At 44.3% G+C, this 10,943-nt stretch overlaps 1 protein-coding gene across 10 annotated transcripts in view; it reads right to left on the bottom strand.

Moving 5' to 3' along the window:
* FRMD4A (FERM domain containing 4A) overlaps positions 1-10,943 on the bottom strand; it is a 679,547-nt gene that overhangs the window by 160,054 nt on the left and 508,550 nt on the right. For all 10 annotated transcript variants that reach the window (XM_017529828.2, XM_017529827.2, XM_037739021.1 and 7 more), the window contains one exon: positions 7,329-7,423. In XM_017529828.2, coding sequence (XP_017385317.1) covers positions 7,329-7,423 — 95 coding nt within the window. The remainder of the gene's footprint in view (positions 1-7,328; positions 7,424-10,943) is intronic.

The raw sequence follows: 10,943 nt of genomic DNA, 5'->3' as shown, positions 1-10,943 counted from the left end.
AAAAAAAAGACAGGTCAGTGATACTAACTATAAACCCTTAATAATACAGCAAAGTTAAAGTAGGGTGTGTACTGGGGAGACCAGATTACTCGATCATGGGCTATCCAGCCCAGGAGAAATTGTTTGCTCCACTATGTTTTCTTAAGTCTATTCCAAATTTTCTTTTTAAAAATGTTTCATTTTATTTTATGTTTTAGAGACAGTCTTGTTCTGTTGCCCAGGCTGGAGTGCAGTTGTGCAGTCAGGGCTCACTGCAGCCTTGAACTCCTGGGCTCAAGTGATCTTTCCATCTCAGCCTCCTGCATAGCTGGGACTACAGGCGCACGCCACCACTCCTGCCTAATTAAAAAAATTTTTTTTTGTGAAGTAGGGGTTTTGCTATGATGCTCAGGTTGGCCTCAAACTTCTGGCCTCAAGCAATCTTCCCACCTCAGCCTCCCAAAGCACTAGGATTGCAAGCATGAGCCAGCATACCCAGCCCCAGCTTTTCCCCTCTAGCAGCTTCTACACCACATTTTGTGATTCACTTCCCAATTTATAAACACAAGCTCAACAAGGAGTCAAGGGCCAGTTCGTTCTGGATCTCCAGTGGTTAACAGCAGATGCTAAATAAATATTTGTCAAGAGAATGAATACATCACCTTCACAATATGCCCTGTAGATCCATATTCTTGTAGCCTCAGGGACCGCTGTGCAGACACAGCTCCCATCCTAAGCAAACAGTTGCCATATTAAGAATTCACTCGGCTCACCTGTGCCAGGTTCCCATCTCCCTCAAGTTATTTGCATTGGGAAGGAAAGGCGAGGAGAACGTCTCATCCCTAAGCTCTCCTTGGAGGGCACCCTTTTTAAATTTACCTTAGCTGCACACAGAAAGAGATATGTTCATCAGGCGAGTTGGCTCAAGCCTATAATTCCAGCACTTTGGAAGGCCGAGGTGAGTGGATCACGAGGTCAGGAGTTCAAGACCAGCCTGGCCAGCATGGTGAAACACCATCTCTACTAAAAATACAAAATATTACCTGGGCATGGTGGCGTGCACCTGTGGTCCCAGCTACTTGGAAGGCTGAGGCAGAAGAATTGCTTGAACCCGGCAGGTGGAGGGTGCAGTGAACTGAGATCGCACCATTGCACTCCAGCCTGGGCAACAGAGGGAGATTCCGTCTCCAAAAAAAAAACGCTATGCTCAAGCCCTTCTCTGGTCACTAAATATAAGGTACTGTTGTGTATTTGCCAGTTTCCGACAACACAGCATGGGTCGTCTGCGAGGTGGTAAGAACGCTGAAGGCCGCGTGCAGGTATTACAAGCCAGGCATGGAGGCCGCAGCCACTGACTTTCTCCTCTCCCACCGTCCAGCAGATAATACCTGGAAATCCCAAGCCTCTTTCTAAAATGACTTACCCAGAGCTGCGTCTTGTGGTGGTTTCTTCTGCAACTGGAAAATTGCTTTTCTAGTTTGTTTATTTTTAAATTGTAGATAAGCTTGCGGCCAGGCATACGGAATGACTGAACCCTTTTCAGAGGCCCCAGCAGGTGCCAATCATGGCCGAAACGCAAGCACGCAAGGGGAGCACAGACCTGGTCTGGCTCCCTCGCACCCGTGTTCCCCGCACTGGTTCTAATGATGCATCTTCAACGAGCCAGTCGAAGTTACCATCAACCTTAATAGTTGGGTAAATCAGACTCCCCAGACAGCGCCAATCAAGCGATTTAATTAATTAAGACACAGGCGGCTGAAAGAAAAGATCCTTCACTGTTTACCTTCTAGGTTCTTAAACTAACATCCTGATCTCAGGGTGTCTGTGAATGCTCTAAAATTTATGCAAAAATTTATTTTGTATGTAAACTTTTATGAAGGAGAGGGAGTGTAATTCAAATTTTAAAGGGGGCTGCGATAAAATAAGAGATTAAAAGCTACTCATTTTCTTCTTTTTTTTTTTAAGAGACGGCGGGGTGGGGTGGGGGTCTCCCTCCGTTGCCCAGGTGGGAGTGCAGTGGTGCAATCACAGCTTGCTGCAGCCCCAAACCCTTGGACTTAATCAGCCCTCCTGCCTCAGTCTCCCAACGTGTTGGGATTACAGGTGTGAGTCTCAAGCTGAGCCCAAATTATTAATTGGTGTGTGAAAATAAATTCTAACTATACTCGTCTTTTAAATTTGCAGTAATGGCTAGCCAACTTTTTTCTCTTTCCTCCTCAAATTTCTAAACACCTTTTAAAGGTTTTTAAAAAACCAACAAGGGATACTTAGGTACAACATTCAACAAGCATTTTCTCAAAATTCTTAAATTTTCTTAAAATTTATGACAGGAGATTCAAATTAAAATTTAAATATAACAATCATTACTTTAACTTGGATGTGTTTGACTATTGCTGCTGAATAGCTTAAAAGTTGTTTAGGCTATAGCTTTCGATGATGGGATCTTCCATTGCATCCCCACTCCCTAGTCTGCAAGTCACTTTTTAATTTAATTTAGCTTTGTTGTTGTTGAGATGAGGTCTCACTCTGTCACCCGGGCTGGAGTGTGGTGGTGCAATCTTAGCTCAGTGCAGTCTTGAACTCCTGGGCTCAAGTGATCTTCCTACCTCAGCCTCCTGAGTAGCTGGGACTACAAGTGTGTACAATTTTTATTTTTTTGGAGACAGAGTTTCACTTGTTCACCCAGGCTGGAGTGCAATGCCATGATCTCAGCTCACTGCAACCTCCACCTCCTGGGTTCAAGCAATTCTTGTGTCTCAGTCTCCTGAGTAGTTGGAATTACAGGCACGTACCACCACACCCACTTATTTTTGTATTTTTAGTAGAGACGGAGTTTCATTATGTTGGTCAGGCTGGTCCCAAACTTCTGACCTCAAGTGATCTGCCTGCCTTGGCTTCCCAAAATGCTGGGATTACAGGGGTGAGCCACGATTTTTGTTTTTTTTTTTGTTTTTTTTGGTACAGATGGGGTCTTGCTGTTGCCCAGGCGAGTCTTGAACTCCTCCTGGCTTTAAGGCATCTTCCCACCTTGGACTCCTAAATTGCTGAAATTATAGGCATGAACCACTGCACTCAGCCCACGATTAAAAAAATAATAATTGAAATTTTGGTCTTAAAACAGTGATAGAAATATTTCAAAAATAAAATGTAAATATGATTTTATCTAAGGGATGGATGCCAGTGTTTGATAAATGAAAATCTCAGTTACTCTATTTGTACAACTGGAAATATTGAACCCGAACGTCTGAGCTGGTTCTCATACTGTGAGGAATGGAACCTAGAAGGGGTCTGTAGCTTTGGAGGCCCCGGTATGAGTCATTGCTACCCTCCAACATTCAAAGCTGAAGTAGAATCAGCTTTTCTACTTTGCTCTGGAGGGAGAGAGCAGAGGAAATATGGCAACATTGCCTCTGTCTAGAAAAGGCGTTTTCAAATTTGCCTGCACACCAGAATCAACTGAGAAGCTTTGAAAGATGATGCTTAGGTCACACCGAGGCAGATTCAATTGGAATTTCTGGGGGTGGGTTCCAGGTGTTGGTATTTTATAAAGTGTTCCAGGTAATTCCAATGTGCAGCTGGGGTTGAGATCTGTAACTCTGGCAAAATATAAATAATTATTTTAACATTGGATTTATACCAGGCTTTTGGTTAGTTTCAATATGTCTTAAAGGCTGCCAAAGTGTCATTGTTTGCATATGGCAGCATGATTCAGATCATTTATATAGATGACCACAGTTTTATGAGGGCAGAATTAGTAAAAATAAAAGGAGGCCAAATGCAAATGAATCCTGGTACAGAAGAGAGCATTCGTGGAAAAACTGGGGAAATCCAAATCAAGTCTGTAGTTTAGTTAGTAATATAATACTGATGTTAATTTCTTAGTTTTGATTAAAGTAACATGGTTTGCAAGATGTTGACATTTGTTGAAGTTGGGTGCAGGGTATACAGGAACTCCCCAGTATGTTTGCAATTCTTCTTTCAGTCTATTTCAAAATTAAAGTTAAAAGATTAAAAAAAGAGAAAGCAGGTGTGGTTTTAACGCTGCAAAACCATTGATTGCTAACAATATTAAACATTCTTGGCCATAAGTTCTTGCACTGTGGACTCAGATGCTTTATTAATGAATACAACTTATGGGGTGGGAGAAGCTTAGAGAACTTTCCAATTTCCTGTCTACATTTTGCTTTATATATATTTTCTCCAGTTTCATCTAGATCCCACAAAATGTCAACAGCACTTAATTCTGAACGAGTCTCTAACAATATATGACTGTTTTTTTTTCTTTTTTTTGGAGTCAGAGTCTTACTCTGTTGCCCAGGCTGGAGTGCAGTGGCACGATCTCAGCCTCTGCCTCCTGGGTTCAAGTGATTTTCCTGCCTCAGCCTCCCAAGTAGCTGGGATTACAGGCGTGTGCCATCACCCGCAACGAATTTTTGTATTTTTAGTAGAGATGGGGTTTCGCCATGTTGCCCAGGCTGGTCTTGAACTCCTGACCTCAGGTAATCCGTCCACCTTGGCCTCCCAAAGTGCTGAGATTACAGGTGTGATCCACTGTGCCCCATCTACCATTAGAAATTCTACTCTTAGGAACGATCATGCTGCTGGTAGGAGTATCTTCCACTTGCATAGCACTTTACAGTTTATAACTGCTTTCCACGTGTTAGCCTTGTTTTATTTGCATTAGGAAACAGGCAAATACATGTGATATGCCATAGGCTATCCAAAAGAATTGAACTATGATTGCATTTTATTATAAAACAGTATAGCACCTGTATAAAGCACACACACACACACACACACACACACACTCACACAAGTAGAATTGGAAAACATGGTTATAAAACAATCTTGCTGTAGTGACCTGTGATACAGAGCTAGGCTGGGGAACATAGTACTGTAAGGCCAGCACTTTCTACCTAGGAATCACCAAGCCAGAGCAGGTGACACCCAGGGGCACTATTAAGCAAGGGCAGCTCTTGTTCTTTTTTCCTACCAGGAAAAGGAGAAAAGTTCAATGAGTCACTCACAATGTCTGCTGGCCCTGGTGTTGTCCCACCAGGACTGACAGCCCCTGGGTCATGGTCTCCCCACTGTCCAACCTTGAAGGTGTCAGCTCTTCACCTCCTCTGGGCTCCTGACACCTGCCCTTTCCCCTGGTGTACCAGGCACATCTGCCAGTTCTTTTTTGGAAAACTTTTGCCAGCTCCAGTGGTTGGCTGACCTTCTGCTGGCTGGCTGCCACTTCTTCTGTGGCTGGAGAGACCCTCCCACCCAGACTCTAGGGTGGTGATGGAAGTCGCTGCACTTTCTCTGATCATGCCGGAAGGATGAGGATGGCTCACTTCTCTTCATCACTGCCCCCGACAGAGCCTCCACGCAGCCAACTCCACCACTAGCAGAGGGGGCAAGACACTCTTATCCAGCCTGGCCCCCTCTCCCAACATTTTATCCAGCATGGCTTCTACACACACACACACACACACACACACACACACACACACACACGCACGCACGCATGTACACACGCCTCTTATCCAGCCTGGCTTCTACACACACAGACAGACACACACATGCTTTACTGGTCAGCACAGAGAGCCAGGAGAGCTCAGACCTGGAGCATACCAGCTTAGCTGGATGGGGAAGATGGACTTGGCTGTATGCAGCCCCTGCTGCGATGTGTGGCTTTGGTGCTCTCGTCCCTCCTGGGAGAAGAGTGACTTTCTACCTAGATCTGATTCCTGCCAGCCAGTGCTGTTAGGGCAGAGATCTGAAACGTTCTGCAGATGCACATCACCTTCCCCTTCAGCCTAGGATCACATGACCATTTCTCAATTCTTGTTTATTCAAAAGGGAAGCCTAATTGGGGCTCCTCTAGAGTTCACTCCCAGGATCTTTCGTTTACGGGGGAAATGTGAACAATGGGAATATGATGAATTGAAACTTAGGGTTTCCTTCTGATTAGTGAAAACAGGCCTAACGGCAATTTAAGTGGTTTACAGTGATTCTCAGGAGAAAAGGGAGAAAATAATCTAAATTTCTAAAAGTAAGTATTCTAGATGTGCATATTTTTAAAAATTGCAGTGCTAGGTCCTTCCCGTGAGCGCCCTGAACTTCGCCCACGGGCTTACTTGGCCCTACCTGTGACTCCTCCTGCCCACAGATGGCCACCCCCACCTGCAGTCCAGCTCCCTGCAGGCTCCAGGGTGAGTGGCCGACCTTGCTCCTCCCAGCTTTCTTAAGGGAGATGTGGCTTTGCTCCAGCTGCCTGCTCTCTGAACACAGCACAGCTTGAAATATCCCTGATTTATAGAGTGATCATATGGTCCAGTTTGCCCAAGACAGTCCCAATGACATTCTCTTTCGTCCAGTGTCCCAATCTGGATAATAAGTCATAGGGCCACCCTGTCCACTTGCAGCTCGCCAAGGCCAACTGTGGCCACGTACAGGTACATCTGGTCGCATCTCCCACTGGCCCACGTGGACGCTGCCTGTTCTTGCGTCAGTGGCACCGCCTGATTCCCAGGGCCTGGCCTCCCCTGTACTGTCCTGCCCAGCCACTAACCTAACGCTGACCTATTAGTAATTTAGGAAATCATCTGTGTAATTCTAAAGATCCGGAAGAGTGTGTGTGTGTGTGCGTGCGTGCTTGTGTGTATGCGTGTGCACACACAGGAAAGAGAATTATGAACTATTTTCTTAAAATAGCTCATTTTTATCTAGAAATCTATGCAGGTATTCACCAAACTCTTTTGATAACAGAACATTAAAAAGGAAATTGAAATTTTAGTAAAGATTTTCCTTACTTGTATTACAAAACACCACTTTATGGCGCCAAAATGAAAAGACCTTTGAAAGCAAATATTCTTCTCATGAGATCAGTGATCTGAATTTTGTATGTTCATAGTTACTCTATTTCAGGTCAGATAGTGAGTACCGGTTATTTTCTTTTTCAATTTATCATCAAATTTGCTTCCTGTTATTGTTAAGCCAACAGTAGAGAGAAACGATTCATTTCCAGAAGTTTTCATTTAACTTAAACAGAAAACAAACCCACATAGATCCACTTTAAAAAAATAATAAACATTTCAGTCTGAACATAAACCTGCTTGATTAGAAGAACCAGTTCACCTAATAATTTTATAATATTAACATCACCCTAATTATACCCTTTGGTGGCACCAGGCATGACCGCAAGGCCTTTGAAATTCAGATGATGAACTTGGACTGACCCCAGACCATGGGACCCAAGTGGCCTGCAGCTGATTTTGCTGCTGACAGCTGGAGCGGAGCAGTTTTCCGTTCTGCACTGAGCTCCCCTCTGAGCTATGAGGGCTGCCGGCAGTACTTACGTTTCATCCGTGAACGCTATTCCAAAGTACTCCTTTTCCTTCAGATTAAAGTGAGAAGCCACGAGGTCAAGAAGCTCCTTGGCCAACAGCTTGGGCTGCAAGGACAATACAATGGAAGAATGGTGAGTGATGAGAGACTGCTTTTCCTAAAATATGCAATCTCAGGTTTCCATCATTTTTTCAATGAAATGTTGCTAAGCTCAAGTATTTTAAAGCAAATGATTTTTATAAACCCAAACAAACAATGACACTGATGAGCACACAGCCACGTGAAGGGTCTGCAACAGACAGAGACCTTCTGTTTTGTTTCCTAGAAGGTCTTTATTTTTTTCTAAATTGAGGTGGAGTCTCACTCGGTCATCCAGGCTGGAGTATAGTGACATGATATTGGCTTAGTGCCACCTCTGTCTCTCAGGTTCAAGCGATTCTCATGCCTCAGCCTCTGGGATTACAGGCATGGGCCACCACACATAGCTAATTTCTTTCCTTTTTGTACTTTAGGAAAGATGGGGTTTTACCACCTTGGCCAGGCTGGTCTCGAACTCCTGGCCTTAAGTGATCCACCTGCCTCAGCCTCCCAAAGTGCTGTGATTATAGGTGTGCGCCACCACGCCTGGCTAATTTTTGTATTTTTTGTTTGTTTTTAATTTTTATATTTTTATAATCCCAGCTACTTGGGAGGCTGAAGAAGGAGAAGTGCTTGAACCCGGGAGGCAAAGATATCTGTCAATCTAAAGCAGCACACCAGACCCTCAGAGCCTTAGCCATAAAGTCACAACAGATGTTAGTGTTGTTAACATGTTATTCAGCTTGGTCTGTCCCTATTGAAATGACCACAGAACACCAGGCATTGAACTGGGGGAAGGAAAGGCTGTCTGCTGAGGATACAGGGCGAGAAAAGAAGAGTTATTCCTAAACTAGCTTCCAGGTCATACGTTTGAAAATACATTCCCTTTAAAATCACTCCATTCCAAGCACACTCACCAGATATTTACAAGTTCAGAGCAAAAGCTCAGATTCCAGAAAGAAAATGATTGTGTATGTGTGTGTGCATGTGTGTGTGCATGTGTGCATTTATGCATATTATTTTTGGTCTTCCTGAGTTTATTTTCTATCCTGGTGGCTAGGCATTTCTCTGTTAGGAGAATGGGTAAGATGTATATCAAAAGTTCCACCACAGTAGGTTTCTTATTTCACTTCTTGGGTACTGCTACGGACTGAATTATATCTCCCCAAAATGCATGTGTTGAAGCCCTGACATCCAGTGGTATTTGGAAATGGGACTTTGGGGAGACAATTAGGTTTAAATGAGGTTATGAGGGTGGGGCCCTCAGGATGGGATTCGTGCCCTTATAAGAAGAGGCACCAGAGAGCCTGCTTCCTCTCTCTGCCATGTAGGGCCACAGTGAGAAGGTGGCCCTCACTAGGATCTAACCATGCTGGCACTCTGATCTCAAAATGACTGTTTAATACAACAGACATTTATTTATTGAGTGCCTACTATGTGCAGGGCACTGCCCACATGCTACAGGAAACAGAAAAATAAGCAAGACACAGCACAGGCTCATTAGAACCTTCGAGTTTTATTAGGGACACAGAGTAGGAGCTAGTGCTCAGTTTGAAAAGCCGAAGAAGATGCTTCACCCTTTTCTGCCTCACTCCCGGGGCCCTGGGTGCCAGCCTCAGGGCCTAGATGACCATATATTCACCAATGAAAACCACTTAAACTGAAACAGTAGATTTGAAGCTTCCTCCCCAGCAGACAGGAATCGACAGGAGAATCCAGTGTGATAAATCAACACCACCTCATAGTCTACATTTCCATTCAAACTGAATTTAGAAAAAGTGAAAGAGCAATCTCTGCAACCAACAGGGAATTCAAGGTGATATATCAGACTCTCCTTCACTCCTACTGGAACGTCTCCTCTGGGAGAACGCAGTGGGGTAAGCATGGCACATCTCAGAACGTCACTGATGAATTATGAAGCAGAATGCAAGATGGGGGCTCTTGAAGCTTCCAGTAAATGCTGCATTGGCCATGGGCTGTGGCCAGTATTAGCTGCACCCCCAGAAGGTATTTACTGCCCAATAACAAAGGGTTTGATGGATCACTTGTGACTATGAGGGAGCGTGGCTGCATTTTAAATTGCCATGTACTGGCCGGACGCCATGGCTCATGCCTGTAATCCCAGCACTGTGGGAGGCTGAGGCGGGTGGATTGCCTGAGGTCAGGAGTTTGAGACCAGAATGGTCAACTCGGCAAAATCCTGCCTCTACTGAAAATTAGAAAATTAGCCAGGCGTGGTGGTGTGTGCCTGTAATCCCAGCTACTCGGGAGGCTGAGGCAGAAGAATCTCTTGAACCTGGGAGGCGGAGGTTTCAGTGAGTGGAGATGGTGCCACTGTACTCCAGCCTCGGCAACAGAGTGAGACTGTCTCAAAAACAAACAAACAAACAAATAAATAAATAAATAATAGCCATGTACAGATGCTCCTTGACTCACATGGTGGGGCTACATCCTGGTAAAATCACTGGAAGTTGAAAATATTGTAAATAAAAAATACGCTTAATACACCAGACCCACCAAATATCACAGCTTAGCCTAGCCTCCCTTAAAGGTGCTCTAAACACGGCCATTAGCCTACAGTTGGGCAAAATCGTCTAATGTCAAGCCTGTTTTGTCACAGACTGTGGAATATCTCGCGTACTTTGTTGAATACTGTACGCTGTAGACTGTCAGTTGCTTACTCTGGTGACTGTGTGGCTGAGCAGTCGTGCAAGAGAGTGCTGTCCTGCGTACTGCCAGCCTGGGAAAAGGTCAGCATTCATCTGGAGTACAGTTGCTACTCAAAGAGCATTGCTTTTGCACCATTGTAAAGCTGAAAAATGGTAAGTCAGACCAACGCAGATGAGGGGCCGCCTGTGGTATCATTTACCTGTCCAAATGATTGCCACCCTTTCAAAGTACTCACCATATCTCTCTGATGCCTGCCATTTCTTAAAACATTTTTGATAATCTTTTGGGTTTGCCTTTGAAGCCTGTGTCAGATTTGTCAACGCATTTTCACTGGTGATAAATCTTCTTGTGTTCGAGAATAGATTTGATTTTTTTGTTTTTCAAATGCCAAAAGTTACTTAAAGTCAAGTCTAGTGAACAGAGACAGTAGAGGAGGAACGGGTGATTATGACTGGTCAACCCAATTTCATAAAATGAAGTGTGGCTACAGAGTAATTATTGTGGGTTTTTGGGGATTATGGTGAGAAGTTTGGTCCAAACTGGAAAACGATAAAAATAAGATTTCATTCTGAGATTTTAACTTTAAGGCTGGGCACAGGGACTCTTGCCTGTAATCCCAGCGTTTTGAGGCTGAGGCAGGAGGATTCCTTAAGCCCAGGGGTTCAATACCAGCCTGGACAATATAGCGACACCCCATCTCTACCAAAAATTTTTAAAAATTAGTCAGGTATAATGGCATGCACTTGGGATTAGACTTAGCTATTCAGGAGGCTTGGACAGGAGGATTGCTTGAGTCCAGGAACTTGAGACTGCAGTGAGCTATGATCATGTCATTGCACTCCAGCCTGAGCCTGGGCAATAGAGTGAGACCCGGATTA

The sequence above is a fragment of the Cebus imitator genome, unplaced genomic scaffold (assembly GCF_001604975.1).
Source record: "Cebus imitator isolate Cc_AM_T3 unplaced genomic scaffold, Cebus_imitator-1.0 Scaffold61, whole genome shotgun sequence".
NCBI lineage: Eukaryota > Metazoa > Chordata > Mammalia > Primates > Cebidae > Cebus > Cebus imitator.
This window is presented reverse-complemented; position numbering and strand designations above follow the sequence as displayed.